Here is a 22947-nt window from a genome sequence, read left to right as displayed (position 1 = left end):
ATATAGAAAAAAATTTATGAGCGTATGAAATTAATTTTTTTACAAAATCGAGTAAAATAACGATATATTACAATTTAAATATAGGTAATAGTATAATATATCCTACTAATTATTCTAGACTGACAAATCGTCTCCGTTCAGAATCGTTTTTCGTATACAATGATACCTGTTATTGCATTCAAATTAAACACATCCATTATAGTGACCTACTCTCCATCGCTACTATACAGCAGAGCGATATCCACTTGCCCAACATTTTTATTTTTATTCTATTGAAATTTTTTGTTTATTAAAGAAATATATACTTAATGTGAAAATTATTTATAAGTATAAATAATTTATTTAAGCTGTGTAGTATGTAACGCATTGTTAGATAATAATATATTATAATGACTATAATGTATCCTTTCCATGTATACATAACTGTATTTGTAGTATACATTTTAGAAAATATTTTATTTAAATCAAAGGGAACATCCTCAAACCACAAGTCCTAATTATGCCACTGGGACTTGATATTAAGCTTTGAGTTTTTTTTTTTTAGTAATAACTAATAAGTGAAGAGCCTTTGTTCTGAAGTTAAAAATAAGTGGTTTTTTTATTAGTGAAAAGACCCAGATTGAAGGTATCAATAATAAATTAATTCAAGTTATAAATAGCACAATTATGCGGCAGGAATAATGTTTAATTCCTTAAAATAATGAATACTATAGAAAAATATTTTAATACATTATTTTTATTTATTTTAAGAATGCTTTAGGTTTATTATTAACAAGTTATAATATATACAAATATGTTACTGGTGATAAATAATCATAATTTTAATGTAAACAATATATATTAGTATTTGAATTATTTATCATCCTCATTATCTTCTTCTGGTTTTTTTGAAGTTTTATACTCTAATACTGTAATTTCTTTCTCTAATGTATCGAACGCCACTGAAAATTTTAACATAACCTGTTCGTACCTATATTAATCACAGAAAAATAAACATACAATTATATTTAGTCAAAACTCTTAGGTAATTATGAATGTTATGAATGTTATGATAAATATTTTTCATTTCACCTGAATAATAATGTATTTATATGCTCGGTTTGTTCTTTAATTAATTCATGTTGTTTTTGTTCATTCTCAACCAATTTTTCAATTTCTTCAGTATGTTTGTCTATTTCACTGTAATACTTATCATTTAGAGCAGGCCATTTTTCATTAAGCTGTTGAAGTTGTTGAGCATATTTAACTATTTCAGATTCAGCAGAAAGTATAACTTCTCTTTTAGATAATTCAGTTTGATAGTCTTCATAAAAAGGATCCATCAACTTGTCCAAAAGTTTTACATGACTGAGTAATGCAGTAGCATATGGGTGACCAATACACGCATTACCAATGTTATTATCAACTTGTTTAACTTCTTCAAGAAGGTTACCATTTGGCAGAGAAGTTGGTATATCTTTGTTTGTACCGTATACTTTTAGTTCTAAAGCAGAAACCAATTTTTCTAAAATTGAAATTTTGTCAGCCTCCATATTCTGAAATTTAAAAAAAAAATTAATATTATATGATTATAAGCAACAATTTTTTTCAAATATAATCAAACGAATGTAAATTTATAAATATATAAATAAATAACTCGCTTATTTATCATTTCAATGTGTTTATTAATATTATTAACACCAATATTCAGCAATATTATTGATGACACAGATAATGGGCATATGTATGAATTATTGAAAGATAGTAAAGATAATCGAATAAATGCAGTAGATACCATTTACAATGTTGATATTAATCAACGATGGACTTATTATTTATACTCATAAAATTGTAAACCACCCGTGAATCCACAGATAGAGAAGTACTCAAATCTGGACAGTCGACTGCTGGCTAAAGATAAACTATTAATTATTATATAGACCGTCGTTTAACAATAATAATAACAATTTTTATTTACTTTTCTATGGTCTATCAACTATTTAAATTGGAAATGTCGACGTTCCGCGAGAGAGATCAATCAGTAATCGGAGTATTCACAACCACCACGGCACTGCATCTACAAATCTACTACGGAAACCTCAGAAACGAAACGCGTACTACTTATATTTTGTTTATAGCATTTATTTACTAACCTTTTTTTTATGTACTTTTTGTACTTTTCGTAGTATATTTTAATATTAATATTATTATTATAACTGTTTTGATATAAATGACATAATCTGATAAGGATATTCACAACTCGTCGCTTATCGCCGTCCGTCGGTTTCCGCGGTTAGCCGTACAGAACGTAACCACAACCGCAACTCGTGTTCGTCGGCGGCAGCAATGCAGGCAGGCAGGCGGCTGCTGTGCCTGTATCACGAGACACGACTCACTCACGACGGGTTTCCGGAGTGTGTATACACACACACACACACACACACACACACACAACGTGTACGTATCTTTCGTGCCGCCACTGCCGCATACAAACAGTGGTGCGTGTATACCGTATATTATAGAGTGCGTACGCCTGCGCGCCCCGACTTGTTTGCTGCTGGTAGCGTCGTAGTCGTAGGTACCCACAGGCGCTAGTGGCCGTAGCGTGTATTTGTTGTTGATGTGTGTGCGTGTGACGCGACTACGCGAGTGAACGTCGTGTTTTACGCATTCGCACTTGCACAGTGACAGTAGTAGGTACCGCGTTATTATTATTATTATTATTATTATTATCCCTAGTCCGTGTGTGTTTGTATGCTAGTGTGAGTGTATGTGTACGTGTGTTCAGTGTTGTGACTTGTGTTGTGTTGCTTGTTCTCCGATCACCGTTTAAGATCGCCAGCGAGTTCGCGTTTTATTAACGACGGTCACGAGAGAAACGTTTTTTTTTTTTTTTTTTATTTTCAAATCGTCCGCTTCCCACGATCAGAAAAGCGCTCGTCTACCCGTGTGTAGTGTGAACCTGTCGTTGAGCCTTTTGATCCATTGACTTCTTAGTGTCGCGCACACTCGTTCTCCCGCCGTCGTCTTACTCTTGGACGCGTGCTTTATATACCCATCGTCCCTCTAACAGCCGTCGTCCAGTACGTGGTTCGCCGGCTCGCGTGTGTCTACATAGTATATAATAATCGCCACGACGGACTCTGACACCGGCATGGAGAAGAGAATTGAACTGGAGAAACGCGGCCGAAACCCCGAAGAGGTAAAAATTAACGACGAAAAATGTTCGTCAAATGGATGTTTTTCAAATTCATACAACGCGCGCGATCTCTTGCCGCCGTCCGGCGTGCTTGTGTGTGTGTGTGTGTGCGCTCACTGCTGGCAGCGTGTTGAACTTGAACCGCGCGCAATCGATTGAAATGAGATGGTATCCACGAAAATACTTTTAATAACAATATAATTTATCCCGCTTAAATAATAATTTAAAAACATAATGTAATATTAAGATTGTGATATACGGCTTTATAATAATCATTTTGTTTTTGAGATTATTATTTATTAGTGGTTTGGTCGTTATTTAGGCATTACCAGATGTTTCTAGTCGAATGAGATGAATTCTACGCTGTTTGAAAATTGTCGCTAACGTGTGGTCACGTAGGTACTTTTGTGTACTGTGTAATGTATAACACTATAACCTCTGTTTTTGTAATATATATATATATATATATTATATTTTTATTGTAAAATATAAATCGACGATGCGCCTCCGCCTCGACGGTTTTAATTAAGCTATCGATATAACGACGAAAGCGATTGGACGGACAGGTGTCTGTGTGTGTGCGTGTGCGCCGTGCGCGGGCGCGCAAACGCCATCGAGTATTCGAGCAACGAGTCGTGACTTGCGGGTGACGGTGTACTTACTACGTGCGCGTCGGCGCGTGTGCTCGCATGATTTTACTAGTGAGCGGTGAGGGGGGGTAATTTGGCCGGCAGCCATGTTTAAATTTTAAATACTTGGTCGCTACTCGCAGTGTTTTTTCACTCCGAATGCGTTTATAAATTTTGCTAAATAAAAAAATACACCACTATTTTTTCGTATACTCTATGAATTTAGTGTATTATTACACCTTACACGAGTACCATGTATAAAACGTGTTGAAATAATAACAACAATATTATATTCTTAATCGCTACACGTTATGCCTATTCAGTTTTTACTGACTGTTGTAGGACATAATTTATTTTCGTGAATACCATTGTGTGTCGTATTCTGTTATATTGTCCAATTATAATTTAAATAAATTATTTATTATAAACTCACTTAAGTTGTCAAACAATGTCTGAAGAACAAAGTCTATAAGAAAAATAGGTACTTATTAATTACGTAAAATACTTATCCTTTTCAAATAGTTATTACTTATTTCAATTCAGTTGCTTTGAATAAACTTTATAATATGTTTTGGTTATTTTTGTTTATTGGTTCTAAAATAAGTTATTTGAACAATTTTAGTTAAGTTAAAAAGTTTCCCAAAACATCTCCTCTAGCTAGTACTTTAAAGTAAGATTTAATTGAGTTTTAATCTTTAAGTGACCTAAACTTTTTGAAACAAGTTGATAATTTTTATTTGGTGATCCAATAGTCTATGAATTGGTGATGTGTAATAATTGAATAAATTGTTTTATTTTTTATTTTATTTTTGTGACTATGTGTGTCTATTATATAATTTAACCATTCTAGCAATCTTTGTTTTTCTTTATGAAAAGGACTCAACATTTTACAAACAATTTCCTTAAATTTCCATTCTAAAGAGGGCTTAAAGAAACAATTTATGTTGTTTAAGTCTCACTAAAATAAATGTGTACCATATAATCTTTGCTGGATTATGATTACTTTTTGTTTAAATTGTTCTAAATATATAATGTATTTACCTATACTTATATTTTATTCTTATTAAATTGTATCTTTTTTAATTTGTTTAGATAGATCAATTAATCTTGGATGATTGTCGTAGCACTGCAATAGTTGGTCTTACAGATGAATATGTTGGTTTACGCAGTCTTAGCATAATCAATGTTGGTTTAACAAGCTTAAAAGGTTTTCCAGCATTGCCTTCACTCGTCTTTGTAAGTTGTGCTATTGAATTAAAGTTTTATAGTTGCCCTTTGTTTTATTGTTTTAATTATTTTTAGCTGGATCTCAGTGAAAATCGAATTTCTAATAGTCTTCAGAACCTCAGTGGTTGTACTAATCTCAAATCATTGAATCTCAGTCAAAATAAGTTGAAAGATATTGAATCAATTGATCCATTGGTAATATTAAAAAACAATAATTTTACCTACAATATTTTAAATGTATAAAATACATCTATGTTTATATATTTTTTTTATACAGAAATCTCTAGAATGTCTTAAGTATTTGGATTTATCTAGTAATGAAGTAACCAAAGAAGAAGGGTACAAAGAATATGTAATAGAATATTTTTCCAAGACTATCAAATTATTAGATGGGTATGATTCAGTTATTTTAACCACAGTTTTTATCATGTTAATTTTAAATATTTAAAATTTTAGAGATAAATTTTTCAATGGCAAACATGATTCTGCCAATGATAGTGATGAAGACGGAGAAGATGGTTCAGAATCAGAAGGTATAATTTTACAAAGTATATAATAAGTATCCATTAATATTGTATTTATAAATTATTTTAGCTGAAGAAGAAGGTGAAGGTGACGACGATGACGATGATGATGATGACGATGACGACGATGATGATGATGATGACGACGATGAAGATGATGCTGATGCTGATAATGATGAAGTTGAAAAAGGAAATGCTTATAGTGATGAACAATCATCTGATGAAGAATATGAGAATGGTGAAGGAGGAGGCTTGGAAGACTTGCTAAAAGACAATATTGATGAAGAAAGCGAAGGAAATGATTATGTATTAGATGAGGAAGATGGTGTAGATCAAGATTCTACTGATGAAAGTGATGATGACGCAGTTGAAGCTGATGATACTTCTGCCAATGGTGCGTATTTACTTTTCTATTAGCTAACTTAAGTTTGTCTTATCCAATATTTGTATAGGCATGAACAAATGTTTTCAAACAAGATGATAGATGGACAGAAATTAAATCAATATATATATTTTTTTTATGAATATGGTGATATTTGTTTCTTTTTGATATTGATCTCACTTTGTTGCACAATAGGACTTTATTAATTTCCCCAATAATCAATTTTTAGTTTATTAGATAAGCTAGTTGTATTATTATTGTATTTTGTTGTATTCTGTATTCATATAATACTTCATTATTATTGTGTAGAATGTGTTTAACATTTTTATATTACTTATTTTAAATATTGGTTCCGTCAAATTTAAAGTACATGTTAAAGTTGTAACTATAATAATTATATTGTAAGATCAATGGCTACAGAAAAATAAAATATTAGAGACTAAGAACAATTATATTTCTATTATTTAATTTATTATTAACTTATTGAATTTTAAAGTAATATAGTTACAACCTCTATTATTTAATCCTGGTGTTCTAAAATACCCCATCCCTATAATTTGGATTACACAACACAGTGTTAAACTAATTAAAAATATATATTTAACAATAAGGTATTTACCATTAAACGTTTAAATTATTTAAATAGCACTTGCTCTCATAAGCTTTTCACTTTAAGTATAAATAATAAAATCTGCACCAAATGCAGCAGCCTATTCTTAACAATATTATAGTGTTAATACAATCAAATAAAAATAATACTTAAATATCTCATTAATGTCATTTAATGCTGTTCATTTAGGAACATTTAGCTAATATATTATGTGTTATGTTTTATATTTCAACTCATTATTAAATGATTGTAAAAACTCAATACTCATAATAAAAATTAATGTTTGCAGATTCACAAGATACCAGAGGGAAAAAAAGAAAACTCGATGATTAACTTATTAAAAGTTTTTAATTACTGTTACGTGAAGTGGAACAAATTGTATGTAAATGTCCCACACTTATTTTTAAGTATCAACTTAAAACCTTTTTATTATTTTATTTGTAAATTGATTGTTTTAATAGACATATTTTCATGTTGTACCATGCAAATCATTTAACTTTTTTTGAACTTAATAATGTTATTATACCATTCTATTTTTTTTTCGACACGACTATGACTTTGGACTTACCAAGTGAAAGTTTTTTTTTTAATTACTTGGGTTGGCATTTTTTTACTTCAAAATTGTTTAAAGAATATATTTTAATCATATTTTTGAACATCCATGGAATATGTTTATACAACTTGATGTCCCTGTTGTAATTTAAATTGTATTTGAATACCAAATAATAAGTTATTTGTGTGTTTATAAATATATATATATTTTTATTTGTCACAATTAAGTTATTAACTATTACTATTATTATTATATTATATTTAACTCTGTGTGACTGATTTTTGTTGTCGGTCTGAATTTAAAAATTAAAATTCTCAAAGTAATAAGCTAATATAGGTAGTGTTGTACAGGGTATAAGAACTATTGAGTATTTAAAAGTTAATAGTTGCTGGTTGGTGGAATAATTATATAATTCATTTATGAAATATTTTAATTGTTGATAACTATCCATACCCTTTTTTTTATTTTATTATAAATTATCATTTATACTGATATGTGATTATGAATTATACTCATAATAATTTTTACTGCAAATAGTATTTAAAAATGGTACACATATATAGTTAAATTTAAAATTGATGTTATAGATTTTTTTATAACTGTTTTAATATATAATTTATATCCATAATAATTGTTTTTATTTGAAATGTTAAAAAGTTTGGAGTATTAAAAATTATAAAACATAACATTTAATAATAGTTTTAAATATATGTCATATTTTTAATTTTAATTTTTTATTAATTTCTGAATAGTGTATTTTATTTGTAAGACTGTTGCAACATAAATAATTGTTAATAACTTTGGTACCTAATAATAATTGTTTATTTAATTTATTATTACTGATATTTATACCTCAATATTTGCATTCCATTAACTGAACATCTTAATATAACTAGTAAATCTACATTTTTAAGAATGCAATAAGAATTAATCATTTAAAACAATATTTGATAAATGCATAGTATTCCACCATCCCAGTTTATACTATTTTGTTATTTTTTTATGCTCTTTTTTTTCTTACACCCTATGTATGAATTATTTGCATATTATTGTGTATTAAAATCAAACAAATTATAATATTGAAGGAATGAGAGTGTCCTTGAGTGTACATAAATATTTTTATAATATTATTAGATGAAATATTATTTAATATAATCTTATCATAAATTCTATCATTTGAATAACATAAAAAAATGTATTAAATATAATTTGTATAAAAAGCTCAATGATACAATATATTTTAGTGAATTCACCTTTTGTTAACTCTATAACAACATATTAACAAAGGACCAATTCTAACATGTTCATCACAAATAATAAATTAGTATAGTATAGTTGTTTATACTTTCTTGAAATATTCAAATAATAATGTATGGTGCAAAATGTTCCTTAATGATTTGGATATTGTAATAATGTTGATTTTATTATAAATGTGTGTTTCGTGTATAATATTCTCAATTTACTGTTATTTGAAGTTTTTGATAATGTTGTTTTTAAACATAAACCAATGAAATTAATATGTTTAATGAATTACTATAATGTGAAAATTGGATGTAATTAATTTTTAGAAGAAGTATTTTGAACAATATTTAGTATAATTATTACTATTTGCATAAATTGTATGCCGTATAACAGTGTTTCCCAACCAGATTTGGGTAACAACTTTTTTTTATGGGTCTCAAACATACTATAATATAAAATTATATTATTATACTAAAATCAATTATAGTATAAAATATAACTATAATTTATTTTTTGGTAGAATGTTCTAATAGTAGGTGACCAATTAAAAAAGTTGGGAAACACTAGCATTTTAAAGAAAGTAATTATCCAGATAATTACGTCTCTAGTAATATGTTTATTTCATTTGATCTATCTGTATTCATAAAAGACATAATTTAAATTAAAAACAATATTGCAGAATTCAACTCTTAAGAGATTCAATGTGTCATAACTAATAAGCCTTAACAGTACACATCATATTATAATTTATTTTTAACTATTAGAATTTATCACTTACTACTTGGTATTATGGCTGGACCGTTTTGTTATTGTTGTTATAAAGGTTTTAGTTAATTTATTTTAGTAGAATAGTAGAAATGAAGTAAAATCAACTGTTTATATTAGATTAAAATATATATATATTTATAACACTATTTTTTAATGCATTCAATTGCAACCTTCAGTTGTATATGTGTTAAGTATATTATTATTAAAATTATGTTTTTAAGACAATGTTTATTATATATCATTGTTAAACTTCTTATTTATGTTATTTCTGTTTAACTTTGCTTCAAAATTGTAAAGTATAAATATTATATAAAAAATGCTTGTCTTATAGCATTAAAAAAAAACTGCTGTATTGATTTAATTTTTTTTTTCAATAAAATTTGTTTTTAAAAAAAAATGTCGTCAGTTCTGTGAATTAAAATATGATCTATGATAGAAAGCAGTGGTGGTAGTATTAACTATAACTGTAATAAAATATAAATATAGTTGACTAGTTGGGTGTGCATTGTTTACTTAGTCTCATTATATAACTCTACTTATGATATGTACAAGATGGTAATATAACAGGATTGCAGAGCCGGCGTTAGGGAGAGGCTAAGCGGTGCATTTGTCCAGGGCATTCATATTATGTATAAATTAATCTATGATAAAAATTAAATATGCGATCACTCCAGAAGTTTGATGTTGAAATATTCACTATTATGCCAATTAGTATTCCATTTAATTACTAATATTTATTAGTATTTTTATTATTATATAAATAATTTCAGTTGTGTTCAGTACAGTAGCGGATTTGAGGATGGGGCGACATGGCGATTACCCCCCCCCCCTTGGGCTTTTTTTTTACTTGAATTATATATTATATTGATTATTCATAGAATATGAAATTCATAAGTCATAAACTCATGGATGCGCAGAATGAACCAATTTTCGTCGGGCCGTGGCGTGCTCCCTCGCTGAACAGAGTGTAGTATCAATCAATCTATGATACAAATTCGCCCCTCCTTAAATGAGCTTCAGATCCACTACTGGTTCAGTAAGGTATGTTAAAAAAAAAAACAATGAAAATTATTTATTTAAAATAGATAAGTATATTAGAAACACTGATAAATATAAATTTTGTTAAAAAATAAAACAATAGAATTTACAAATATTTTGATTTTTCAATAATTACTACAATTTTAAAAAGTAGTATACAAATAAAATTAAAATAATATAATATTACTGCCCCCAAAAAATATTGATAAATAAGAATATTATTTCTTATAGCTGTAATACCCTTCACCAGTCTTGATACCCAATTTTTTCTCACTAACTAATTTCTGTAATGATGGTAATGGATTAAACAATGGATTCTCTGGGAAATTTTCATGCCATCCATTCAAAACTGAATTAGTAGTATCAAGTCCAACGTAATCTGACAACTCAATAGGCCCCATTGGATGTCCTGCGCCTAATTTCATAGCAATGTCAATATCCCTAGGAGAAGCGTCACCTCTCTCCAACATTCTAATTGCTTCAGCCAATAATGGAATTAGAAGTCTGTTGACTACGAATCCAGGAGTGTCCTTACAAGTAATAGCTGTTTTACCAATAGCTTTTGCCCAAGCCATTAATTGTTCATAAGTTTCATCAGATGTTTCCGGAGTTCTAACAACTTCTAATAATTTCATCACTGGTACAGGATTGAAAAAATGTAACCCTGCAAATCTGTCCTTCCTCTTACAGACAGCTGCAATTTCACCGATAGACAATGATGATGTATTGGAAGCAAATATAGTTTTTGCGGGTGCTATTTCATCTATAGACTTGAAAAGTTTGTGCTTGATAGACAAGTTTTCAACGATGGCTTCTAACACCAAATCTGAATCTTGTACTACATCAACTATTTTTGTGGAAGTACTAATTCTTGATAAGGTTTCTGAAACAAAATTCTCACCTTCTTGAGGTTTTTCCTTGTAAACCTTTTTGGCGACTCTTTGTAAACTCTGTTGAATGCTCTTGTGAGTTTTATCTAAAACTTCCTGGTTAAGCTCTACAATTGTTACATTATGACCAGTTTGAGCCGAAACTTGAGCAATACCTGAGCCCATTAAACCACCTCCGACAACGGTAATATTTTTAATCGCTGCACGGGTTACAGAAGTTGAAAAATTACGAGAAATTACACTAAAACACGACATTTTTATAACTTGAGTAGCACACTTTGTTATTATACTAAGAGAAATTAAATATAAATGAACCCGGAAGAAGTAAATATAAAATGAAATGTACTTTGCCTTTGCCACCGACGTGAACAAAGTTCAATAATAATATGTCATGTCATAATGTCATATCAATATACTACAGCTGTAATTACAAGTTTCCCCTTCTATAGATTTCTACTGATCACGTTTAGCCTTCTGAACAGATGATAAATTGATAACCACAATACTGTTAAACATATTGAATTGCCTACTTATTACTTAAAAAGGGATATTAAAAGAATTGTCTATATTATTATAATTTTTAGATTTTTTGATTTTTTTAATTATTTATTAAATTTTCAAAACTTCGATAAAAAAAGAAAAGTTGTTATGAATTTCTAATTACATAATTCATAACACATAATTGTATATATGTTTTATAAATGACACTATTAATACTACATTAGTAAATTATATTACAGCCATGCATCCATAGAGTTTGGAAAAATAACTAAACCAATTATATATAGTAGAATTGTTTGGTATTTATATTTATATTTAATAAAACAAGAATGTTTAATGTAAATAATCTTTTTAAAAATATATTCTGGCTTAATTAAAAATAATTAATTAGGTCACCTATTTGTATGAAACTATTAATAACATGTGTTCTTCAAGCATTCAGTTAATATTATATTATAAAAAAGTTTTTGTCGATTGGCTTATATAGAATTTTTGCGCATAGTCTTTAAAAAATGTATACAAGCCATAATTTTGTAAAGACATTTAACTTTTTCATCTAAGGAAGTAAGGAAATGTTTGTATTACAAGAAAATAAAGATTTTTAAACAAATTTATAAATGTACAGATTGTAGTCAGATATGTCACCGCAAGTGCCACAAAAACTTTATACAAATAGAACAAAAGCGTCGACGAAGTAGAATTAACGAAGACAACTACGGTATAAAAAATTAAATTTTTTCAATTTAACACTATCTTTATTCTTTATGGTCTTATGCTTTGTAACTTTCAATAAATATTCTTCGAAATTTTGTAAAAGTAATAAGTATGGACTCTGCAGTCGCTGATCGCTCAGTACATCACGTCTTATTATATGTGACACTATATAGTTTATATTTATAAGTGTGGAAGTGATATGAATTTGTACGTACGTAACTACGTAAGGAGAAGGGTAAATAAAGCAGAGTTTTACGTATACATTTTTATCTTTTGAAAGATATGGCGAAAGTTTTTATGGAATAATGTACTTTGAATGATTGCTACACAAATCAGCAAAAAATAATGCATTATAATATTGTATGCGTTGCACGCTTAATAATAAAATAAGCATCTATGTCATTCGATTTATTCGCGTAGCAGATTTTACATAACAATAAATATTTATTTTTAATCTATTAAGTAAATTTAAGCCCCAAAATAATAGGAAAAATAATCTACGTAAAAATCTACTCTTTCGATGAAACCAGCTTGCCATACCTATAGTGTTCAGACATGCCTACCTATGTACCTATGTACCTACCACTAATGAAAGATTAGCTTTCTTAATAACGTTTTAAACTAAAAGTATTGAGATATTTTATAAAAATAACACGAACGGAACATAAAATAAGAGTCTTTGTTGGCTTATTTTGGCAAAATCTTAAATAATTTTTAATTCGTTTAAGACATGAAAAAGAACGCTCAGTAGTACAGTTAGAAATTGAAGTACAAACGCATATATTCTAAGTGCTATATCTATATAAGAATATGCATCCGTAAAAGAATCTTCTCGTAATAATTAACACATCTGCAGAGGAGAAATACAATTCATTTGTTATTATTTGAAGATTCCAAATAAGATATAAAATGATTAAAATGTATACATTCTTTTGAAAATGCTTTTTTAATATCATCTGGATATTATTTTTGTATCTTATTGGCATATTTTATTATTTCCTATAAACACTTATAGAAATAAACTTGTAGAGTACGATAAATTTAGTGTAATTATTTTTACCAGGGTCCAGAGATATAAATATTCGGAGGTAAAAACCGCTTGTTACAGCATATTGACGAAACGATAAATAAATAGACGATTAAGACTTTTTAGTATATTACGTTTATTTAAAATAGTGAAACAACTTTAGTTTAATCTTATACAAATTTTACAAATGTTTTCTATAAGGTGTAATGGCGAAATGAAGGGGAAGGGAATTTATCGAACTGTTTGTCAACCTGCAATGCAATAAGCAATTGCCAGAATTACTCCGACTATTGCACCTCTGATTCACAAACCGTCAGATAAATTGTGCGCTAGGAGGCCGCCTTTCCTATTCGCGTAAGTCTGCCCGGGTGGGTCTTACCACCAAGTCGGAAAGACGGAGAATGAGTGATACACAGCGCAAACACAGTGTAACAGGTGGTTTATACCCTTCAGAAAGGGGGTTAAAAATTTACTATTGCTATAGTATTTGGTACTTCCAGTTAGGAATCCTCCGTCGGGGTGAGGGATAGCAGTCTGTTGATCCGGGGTACCTGTTTTTTCGGGACTGTCTGATGCTTCCTGCAGTATCGTGTCTTCGTTTCGGAACGGCCCCAAATCTTCCCGCAACGGTGGGCATGGTTCATTCGAGGCCTCGAGGGTGTGGTTTTTGTGGGATTTATATTATATATTGTTTTCAAGTTAAATAACACCCGATCCAGTGGCCCACCCGCGAATATACAGCTGTATCTCAGTTTTATTTTTTGTATATAAAGTGTGATCCCAAAGGATATTTGAACCAAACGACAGTACATAATATATATAACAGTGATTAATGACATGTACGCCAACGTCGATATAATATTTAAATACAATGCCTGTGTATATAGTAACTATTTACTATAGTTTTTTAATATTTTTTATTATTTTTAGAAACTAGGTATTTTATAACTTATTAAAAATGTATGATTTTTTTTTTTTTAAAGAGAATTGTAATTACGTATATTATATATTTATATTTATATTAAAATTTAGTATTAATAATTAATTTGTAAAATTTTAAAGTTTAACAAGTAGTGTAATGTGAACCTACTATAAAAATAAATAAAAAATTACTTAAACATTTAGAAAAATATTTAATTGGTCAATTTAGTAATGATAAATTGTTGAACTGAGTATGTATGAATTTTGTTTATAAGGTTTGTAGTTTTGTACCAAGATAAAAATTTAAAATTAATATTTTAAATGTAACTTACCTTTTACGTCTCTTTCCGAGGATGACAGGTCTTTCCAATTACCATACATTACTTCAACGACGGAATTCCAAGCTAAAGCTTTAACATGTTTGTCAGTTTGTCACTGTATTTTGCTGACCCCATATCCGGCATATCCCATAAACATGGTCTTGATTCGATTTCAATAACCATTTTTTCATAATCAAAATGATTGTTAATAATTTAATAAAAATTATTTGCTGGAAATTCTCATGTGCGCATGTAATCCGGCAGTATGTCCGAACATTTACAAATTTATTCAAGTTGCAATAACCATGTTATACATTTATATAAATAAATATTAAAATATTATTTCATGTACTTATACATTTGTTTATTTTAAATTGAAAATCAATTACCATATACATATAAGAAGCAAATACTAAAATATTGAATTAAAATTTTTGTGGCTCTTTAAAAACTGGGAAATTATGTAAAATGTAACTGCTGTCTTAAAAGGTTTCCGACGTCTATCCTATATGACAATATCATAGGTAAATATATATATATATTGGCGCCACTGATCACAGCTACCTATAATATTTCAATACTCGATTTTTGATATTAAAGCTATGTGTCAAACATTTATGATGTCTTTATTGTCTATATGTTATTTTTATTGAACTTAATAAAAAAAATTGTTAAGTAACTTGCATTTTTATTTGTATAACTAAATATGTATTTAGTATAGTACTATAGTATAATAGTGTCATAGATTTTTTTAACATTTTTTTGATATTATAATGTTGAGACGAGACGCATGGCCGTTTTACCGTGATCAGTTAACTGTTTTCAAACGAATTTATGAATTTATTTATATTTTTAAAATTTTAATGACATATTCCTTTTATATAATATATTGATGATTATATAATTGATAAATTGTTTTAAGTTTTGATTTCTGTACAAAACTAAACAAACTTAACCAATTAACTAAACATTTGTTTAATTTCATAGACATGACTATATGAGTACTAATTGAGTTGTATCATTGATTATAATAATATAATATAGTATTTATAATCAATGGGTTGTATGAAAATGTATACTGTATAGGTTCAAATCACGAACTAACTACTAAGATAGTCCGTGGTTCAAAATTATAACCCGTAGCCCAACAGCCCCTCGAAGCTCAGACTATGATAGCATACCTACTCAGTGAGTTATATTTTTCATTTACTATAGTACTATAATATAATTAAGTTACATATTACCATTGTGGCATTGTCCATTGATATATATAATCAATAATATTACTTAGTAACTTAATATGTTATATATATTACATGTCACATTGATTAAATATATTTTATCAATGCCTCAATGCCTGTCATATATCTTATCTTAATATCATCAATGTTAGGTGGCACAATAGACACAAAGGCCACAATAGATAGTAGATACAATTTATCTCACTCTATACCTACATTGTACCAAATTAAATACCAAATTAATTGGGTTTTCTTTTAAGCAGAAAATCTATATAGTTTTCATCAAGGAAGGGGGACTATCTTAGTATAGCATTTAGTACACAAATAGATAGGCTTGGGTCAGGTATATATTATAAAATTCCTAATTGGATACAGTGGCGTAATTTGGTCATGTTTGTGGGGGGGATGAAATGTTTTAACATTTTACCTATACCCCCCCCCCCCAAAAAAAAAAAGTATTTATCATAAGCACCTTTCAGTGCAATATATTTATGTACGCATGAGGCATGGAATAAATATTACAAAATATTCACATTTACAAATACTGAATAGGTATTATACTTTCTTAAATTGTCTTATTGGTATCTTCATAACAGTTTAACACTTAACATTAACAGTTTAGTCTTTTATCACAATAAGAGATCCACTCTACGTGGCTATAAAATATAGAATATTTATAATATTATTAGATAAAGAAAAACATAGGTAAATGAAGTTAACCAGTCTTAAAAAAAAAAGTCATGGGGGGGATACGACACCCAAATCCCCCCCCCCGTAATTACGCCACTGATTGGATATATTTATCCACAGACTGTTAATGTGTATACCTACCTAACACAGTATAACACATAATTTTTATTAATATTCAGAATATTGTCAGTTATGGTATAAAAATATCAAACCACAAATAAATAGCGGCTCGGAATGCTCGGATTGCAATAAAAATACAAAATAGCAATAGCTGCTATTTATCACTGCTATTTCACAAATCACAATAGCAATAGCAATAGCTATACACCATCACTATAACAGTACTCATTATTCTCCCGCCATCACAACCAACTCGATTATTCTTTATCATTGTTATTAATAACAACCATGGTTGTTCTGTGGTTGTACATTTACCGGTGGTAAATACTGGTTTTGAATTATCATATCACAGAGTAATATTATATAGAAAATAAATAAAGAGTAAAGACTGAAGTCTCGATATTTTGTATTTCGTGATATTATAAATTTATAAAATATTCTTTTAAACCAATTTCCTTCACTTTCTTATATTTATAAAGTACTTAAATTATTTGTTAATTATAATTGTTTGAAAAAGTCTGGCAGTTTAATTTAAAAACATCACAATGTCTGACAATGATCATAAAAGATGGAGTCATTTGAAGAAGATCTTGGAACGTTCTAGTCCATTCTGTCATCCTGATTTTGAACCTGGTACAGGCATATTAGAATTTCTACAAAATTCCTGTAAACTACTCGTGGTTGGTGCTGGTGGATTGGGCTGTGAATTACTTAAGGATCTTGCTATGATGGGATTTGGTGATGTACATGTCATAGATATGGATACTATAGATTTGTCCAATCTGAACCGTCAGTTTTTGTTCCGTAAGAAGGATGTAAATAGTTCCAAAGCTGAAGTTGCAGCAAAGTTTATTAACGAACGTGTACCTACCTGTCGTGTTACACCTCATCATTGTAAAATACAAGATAAGAGTGAAGATTTTTACAGGGGTTTTCATTTAGTAGTCTGTGGTCTTGATTCTGTAGTTGCTCGTCGATGGATTAACGGAATGCTTGTATCTTTGTTATCATATGATGACAATCAGCAACTTGACAATTCCACTGTCATACCATTAATCGATGGTGGTACTGAAGGTTTCAAAGGCAATGTCCGTGTTATACTACCTGGAATTACACCATGCATTGATTGCACTCTAGACTTATTTCCGCCACAGGTAATATGTTTTATAATATATTTTTACTTATCATAATCTTGTTTTATTTTGATTATTATTGAAAATGTATCACTAGTTATTTACTATATTTATATAAGCAGAATGCAGTTGATTTTCAACTAATCTTTTTCTTAATATCTAAACATTGTATGATATAATTTTTAATGATTTTTTCTGATTACACAAATTGAGTCCTTTCATTCCTCATACAAACTCTAACAAAAAGTTTAGTATTAAAATTGTGTCTATTAACCTAAATATATTTCAAATAGTAAAATAAGATGTAGGAACTAATTTTATTCATTTAACTGAATAAAAATTCAAAAATGTTTGCAGTTTAAAATAAATGATTATAAACAACAATTATTTTTATGTACTGCATATAGCACCAATTTCAACTATTTCTCCGTGGCATAAAATGTGTAGGTATCAGTTGTTACAAAAAACCTATTTATATTGTTAACTGTAGTTAGCCTTTATTATTATATGTATTTGTATACAAATAATACCAATAATAATTTATTTAATCTTTGATGCATTTCAAACACTACATTATCTTGATTGATGCACTGTTGTGCTATTCTTTTATAATGATAATATGTTATTGAAGTTGAAGTATTAATATCTGTATTAAGTTAGAAAAACTTCTTATTCAATTTTCTAATCGAAAATTTAAAATATAAATTATATAATCATTAAATTATAAATACTTATTATTAAAATTGAAAATTAATGAGCAAATTGGTTTAAAAAATAAAATGCTTATAATATAACATACAAATTACTTCTATAGCTCTAAATTTTAAGAATAGGTTAGAACTTTATATAACTATAAACAAAAAACAAAGAGAATAAGTGTTTTTTTAAACTAGAAATAATAATTAAATATACAAAGTTCTAAAATTATTTTAGACCAAAGTATGTGTGTAAAAGGAAATTACTGTAGGAGCAAAAAAATGAATATTAATATTATTAAATTTATCATTAATTTGAATTCTGAATATATTTATTTTATTCTATGAATTTAAACGACATAATTTTAAACTATTTATAAAATTGCTAATTCTAATTTTTGTAAAATAAACATATTCTGCTTTTTATGTACACACTTAAAAATATATTTGATTTTTAAAAAGAAAACCAGCCAGGTAAACCAGGACGGTTACCTTGTTTCTTCAAATAGTCTTTATACATGTCTTGACTAATTTTGCTTGATTTTTCATCTTCAGTAGTACGTTTCTTAAATTCGTCTGTAGTACATACATCAGGAAATTCAAATTCTTGATCTCTAGGCTAAAAAAATTAAATTTATATAAATAGTAATAAATTAACTGTTTATTAATTTTATTTGAAAAAGGTTACTTGCCATTGTTACAAATGCTCGTCGGAAGTCATCTTCTTTTACAATAGGTCCATATTTATTGAAAATTGATCTTTTCAGTTTACCTGATAAATATTTTATAATAAACATAAATGTGGTTGAGTAGAATCCTATATTAATAAGTATTTTATTAAGATATTACCATTTTCAATACTTGATTCAACTTTAATAACTTTGATTTTATAAATTTTTGTTAAATAATTTTCTATATCATAGTTTGTCATTCCAGTGGGTACCTTAAATTGAACCACATTTTTTGGTTGTTTTTCTTCTGGTCGTACTAATTTCATCCAAAAATTAGGCAAAAAAATACGTAGTTGAGGATTGCCTCTCTGATAAATTGGATACCTACAAAAAAATTTTTACTATTAAATGAAATTTTTATATATCTAAACTAGTATAAAAATAATAAAGTTGATATTTTAATCAAACAACTTTACTTTTTTGATAATCAATTTACTTATGAGTTATGAATTACATTGTATACATACCATCTGGTAGACATGATATTGCTCTTTAAATGCTTCTTTTTAAATAAAAAAAACTACTTTTTTTTATTTTATTTAAAATGTAATAAGTAGTTATTATTAAAATGTATATTATTCATCAGCCATCATTCATCAAAAATATCCTATTTTTTGTAATGTACTAATGTGGATATGATTATTGTGATTATATGATAATATATGATATTAAATTTGTGAACTGATACCACTAACATATTTTTCTAAGTGTGTGACCGTGGTTTAAGATATCTTCCTACGATGGTTAGGTTATCTGTTTCTTCTTGTATGTATAACCTCCTTGAACAATGCTGTTTTCTTTCTCGCCAAATGCGGCAATTTTAAATGCAATTTTTATTTCTCTTTTTCATATAATAATAAAATATAGCCAGGATTTTGTAGACAAAATTATTTAATTAAGTTTAATAAAGATATGCCACCAATGTTAGATTTATAATCAATTAATTAATTTGGGTTATGAAAGTCCTCACCCTCTTCATACCTAGTGTAATATTATTGTAAATTTCTTCTATCTTTGTATTAAAATTTATCTCAATTACTTATTGTGCTGACAATAAACTTATTCTATAAAAAAAGTATTTATCTTTTTATTGTACAATGGTTCAAATACAAGATTAATTATTTATAATTATTTATTAATGAACAGACATGTAAAAAGAGCAATCATATTAATTATAATTTTGTTTATAGGTGACTTATCCATTATGTACTATAGCAAGTACACCTCGTTTACCTGAACATTGCATAGAGTATGTGAAATTAATACAATGGCCAAAAGAAAACCCATTTGATTCCAACATTGATACAGACGATCCAGTTCACATTAGTTGGATTTATGAGAAATCACTTGAACGTTCTGATAAATTTGGTATGAATTTCAATTTTAAATTGATTATATTTTTTATTAATCATCCAGTATTTATTTGTACATTAGGAATAAATGGAGTTAACTATCGATTGGTCCAAGGCGTTATAAAAAATATAATACCAGCAGTAGCATCAACAAATGCTGTGATAGCTGCAGCTTGTGTTACTGAAGCATTCAAAGTTGCTACCAGCTGCTGTCCATTATTAAATAACTATGCTGTATTCAATGATGCTGATGGTATATACACCTATACATATGAAGCTGAACGCAAATCTGATTGTATTACTTGTTGTCCATATAAAGCAAAATATCTCGATATTGATGATACAAATATAAGATTGGAAAAAATAATTGAAATTCTTGGTGAACACCAGCAATATCAAATGAAAAATCCTGCACTCACTATAGAATTAGATGGAAAAAGGAAAACACTGTACATGCCAAATGTGCCTTCCATTGAATTAAAGACTAGGCCAAATCTAAAAATGACACTTGAACAATTAGGTATTTCTGACGGATGTAAATTATTGGTTGCTGATATCACAAACCCTAGAGCTTTTGAAATTATTCTTAAAATTAAGAATAACTGTGTTAGTATGGAATAGAATACTTTTTTAAATATTTATTTTTATACAATTCTGCAATATATATATATTTGATTAAAATTATAAACATTAAACTTTTTTTATATCATATGTGTTAGTCATTATTTCATATTTATTTAAAATTTAAATAATATACATTGTTAATTAAGCAACCTAATTGTTTTTTAAAATAAAATAATGTATTTCATTATTTTAAAAGATATGTTTTATATTGGATAGTAGATGAAATTTATATTTTAGAATTCATCTAATTGTTTTATAAATATCAAAAAAACAAACAATGTCTCGTTACATATCATTCCATTCAAAATATATTATATTGTAATAATGTAATATACATATGAACTTCAATTCATGAATAAAAAAAAATAGTATTGCCAGAGTTTTTAACTAATCATTACATTTTACTACACTAGTATTATGAATAGTATGATTGCATTATATTAGAACATTTTCTGTAATAGAATATATTTTCTATTTTTATACATAAAAATTATGAAACTAATTTCAGTATTTTATTTCAATAAAATTATTATTTTTTTTTTCTGATTTTTTGATACAATCATCAAATAAAGTATAAAAATTTAAGTTTATTATTATTTATCAACAATTTATTTTGTCTTAATCATTGATATATATATATATATAAATATATACATTTATTATTTATAAAATAAGACGTTTTTAGCCTATAGCTATCTATATCTGGATATTACAGAATAAAGTTTGTGACTATTTTAACAAGATAATTAAGTATACTAACAAGTAACGGTATAAATACAAGTCAACTAATTATACATACATTATTTAACAAAAAATAAAATAAAATATAAATATTAGATGTGTTATAAGGATATACCAATGGAATTTAACTAATAAGATCATGTGGGCGGCTGTGGTTTAAATGTTGAAGTGGTGGATATATATGGACTATGGTGGTTGTAGTGAAGTGAGCTTGTTGAATTAAGTATTGACTTATAGACATTGATAAGGCGTGTTGGCCATTGATATTAAATGTTAATTATTATTAATCTTATCTGGTATTTTCTCAATACGTTTGTATAATGTCAATAATGTCATAACTCATATTTAAAATAGGTAGTGTTGTTGTTTTGAAGAACTTCGATGAATGTTTCTTCCAAGTGTTTGGTTTGTTTAAATTTATAAATTAATCCATCTTAAAATTTACATTAAATTGTTAAAAATTAATAATATTTATAGAATAATTTATTATAAAATCCAATTGTTTCGGAAACACATATTCCATATTATAATATAGATAGGTAAGTATATGAATGAAATATGGGTGAAGTTCTTACGAGATGTAGATAATATGATATATCTAAACGTTTTACCTATATTCTCCATTTACCTAAATGATTTGAATAGAACACACTTGCTGCATTTGAAAATTTTAATTTCAAAGATGGAAATTATATACTCTATAATGGTCTGCGGATAAATGTCAGTGGCTGTAAAAATTAGTTGGTACCATTGGTGGTATGGTCAAGTGGGGAAAAAATGTTCGTCTTCTTATAGCATAATATCTGTTACCTACTAAATATTTTGTGGCTGAAAAAATCAAAGTTCAGAAAGTTTACTTTAAAATTCAATTTGTTCACGCATATTTTAATGTAGGTATAAAAAGTTCATGTTCACTTTTTCTAAAGAAATATGTTCATTTTCACGTTCATCTGGTTGTTCATTTAAATCGTTATTTTAAAAATGTTGAGAAAGGTATAAATCATTTTTAAACAGGGAAAGTAGATATAGCCAAATAAGCTTTGCTCATTGCTGTACAGAGAATAGGTATCAAGTGTATCTAGTCATTGAGTAAGTC

The 22947-nt window shown here is 27.7% G+C and overlaps 5 protein-coding genes across 8 annotated transcripts; 2 read left to right on the top strand and 3 right to left on the bottom strand.

The window, feature by feature from the left end:
* Window positions 1-718: 718 nt before the first annotated feature.
* Window positions 719-2364, bottom strand: LOC132920291 (uncharacterized). 4 transcript variants are annotated; one of them, XM_060982555.1, is made up of 4 exons: window positions 2133-2364; window positions 1958-2067; window positions 1072-1535; window positions 719-970 (listed from the first exon to the last, which is right to left on the bottom strand). In XM_060982555.1, the coding sequence occupies exons 3-4, from the start codon at window positions 1530-1532 to the stop codon at window positions 853-855; spliced, it is 579 nt and encodes a 192-aa protein (XP_060838538.1). In that variant the 5' UTR covers window positions 1533-1535; window positions 1958-2067; window positions 2133-2364; the 3' UTR covers window positions 719-852. The 4 variants fall into 4 exon arrangements, with proteins under 4 accessions (XP_060838538.1, XP_060838539.1, XP_060838540.1 ...); XM_060982556.1 differs by having other exon boundaries at window positions 1958-2056; XM_060982557.1 differs by lacking the exon at window positions 1958-2067.
* Window positions 2365-2636: 272 nt separating this feature from the next.
* LOC132920290 (acidic leucine-rich nuclear phosphoprotein 32 family member A-like) lies at window positions 2637-7325 on the top strand. The gene is made up of 7 exons (XM_060982551.1): window positions 2637-3181; window positions 4900-5043; window positions 5110-5229; window positions 5312-5427; window positions 5491-5567; window positions 5629-5952; window positions 6840-7325. The coding sequence occupies exons 1-7, from the start codon at window positions 3134-3136 to the stop codon at window positions 6881-6883; spliced, it is 873 nt and encodes a 290-aa protein (XP_060838534.1). The 5' UTR covers window positions 2637-3133; the 3' UTR covers window positions 6884-7325.
* Window positions 7326-10181: 2856 nt separating this feature from the next.
* LOC132921841 (hydroxyacyl-coenzyme A dehydrogenase, mitochondrial-like) lies at window positions 10182-11442 on the bottom strand. Its single transcript, XM_060985068.1, has one exon. It carries the CDS (start codon window positions 11294-11296, stop codon window positions 10370-10372), a length of 927 nt encoding a protein of 308 aa, XP_060841051.1. The 5' UTR covers window positions 11297-11442; the 3' UTR covers window positions 10182-10369.
* A 5503-nt stretch (window positions 11443-16945) lies between these two features.
* On the top strand, window positions 16946-21197 carry LOC132921851 (nedd8-activating enzyme E1 catalytic subunit). Its single transcript, XM_060985078.1, has 3 exons — window positions 16946-17729; window positions 20325-20502; window positions 20569-21197. The coding sequence occupies exons 1-3, from the start codon at window positions 17121-17123 to the stop codon at window positions 21105-21107; spliced, it is 1326 nt and encodes a 441-aa protein (XP_060841061.1). The 5' UTR covers window positions 16946-17120; the 3' UTR covers window positions 21108-21197.
* Window positions 18707-19763, bottom strand: LOC132921852 (large ribosomal subunit protein uL23m). Its single transcript, XM_060985079.1, has 4 exons — window positions 19602-19763; window positions 19253-19458; window positions 19096-19175; window positions 18707-19022 (listed from the first exon to the last, which is right to left on the bottom strand). Exons 1-4 carry the CDS (start codon window positions 19613-19615, stop codon window positions 18858-18860), a joined length of 465 nt encoding a protein of 154 aa, XP_060841062.1. The 5' UTR covers window positions 19616-19763; the 3' UTR covers window positions 18707-18857.
* Window positions 21198-22947: the final 1750 nt, after the last annotated feature.

The sequence above is a fragment of the Rhopalosiphum padi genome, chromosome 2 (genome assembly GCF_020882245.1).
Source record: "Rhopalosiphum padi isolate XX-2018 chromosome 2, ASM2088224v1, whole genome shotgun sequence".
Classification (NCBI taxonomy): Eukaryota; Metazoa; Arthropoda; class Insecta; order Hemiptera; family Aphididae; genus Rhopalosiphum; species Rhopalosiphum padi.
Note: the sequence above shows the minus strand (reverse complement) of the source record. Positions and strands in the feature narration are given on the sequence as shown.

What these genes read in the sequence shown, in the direction of transcription:
- LOC132920291 (XM_060982555.1), bottom strand. Translation starts at nt 1,532, where the DNA reads ATGGAGGCTGACAAAATTTCAATTTTAGAAAAATTGGTTTCTGCTTTA. An exon ending in ATAAATACATTATTATTCAG is followed by an intron (nt 971 to 1,071) that starts GTGAAATGAAAA and finishes TGATTAATATAG; the next exon opens with GTACGAACAGGTTATGTTAA.
- LOC132920290 (XM_060982551.1), top strand. Translation starts at nt 3,134, where the DNA reads ATGGAGAAGAGAATTGAACTGGAGAAACGCGGCCGAAACCCCGAAGAG. An exon ending in AGATGGTTCAGAATCAGAAG is followed by an intron (nt 5,568 to 5,628) that starts GTATAATTTTAC and finishes AAATTATTTTAG; the next exon opens with CTGAAGAAGAAGGTGAAGGT. An exon ending in TGATGATACTTCTGCCAATG is followed by an intron (nt 5,953 to 6,839) that starts GTGCGTATTTAC and finishes TAATGTTTGCAG; the next exon opens with ATTCACAAGATACCAGAGGG.
- LOC132921841 (XM_060985068.1), bottom strand. Translation starts at nt 11,296, where the DNA reads ATGTCGTGTTTTAGTGTAATTTCTCGTAATTTTTCAACTTCTGTAACC.
- LOC132921851 (XM_060985078.1), top strand. Translation starts at nt 17,121, where the DNA reads ATGTCTGACAATGATCATAAAAGATGGAGTCATTTGAAGAAGATCTTG. An exon ending in TAGACTTATTTCCGCCACAG is followed by an intron (nt 17,730 to 20,324) that starts GTAATATGTTTT and finishes TTTTGTTTATAG; the next exon opens with GTGACTTATCCATTATGTAC. An exon ending in TGAACGTTCTGATAAATTTG is followed by an intron (nt 20,503 to 20,568) that starts GTATGAATTTCA and finishes TTTGTACATTAG; the next exon opens with GAATAAATGGAGTTAACTAT.
- LOC132921852 (XM_060985079.1), bottom strand. An exon ending in TGAATCAAGTATTGAAAATG is followed by an intron (nt 19,176 to 19,252) that starts GTAATATCTTAA and finishes AATATTTATCAG; the next exon opens with GTAAACTGAAAAGATCAATT. An exon ending in GACGAGCATTTGTAACAATG is followed by an intron (nt 19,023 to 19,095) that starts GCAAGTAACCTT and finishes TAATTTTTTTAG; the next exon opens with CCTAGAGATCAAGAATTTGA.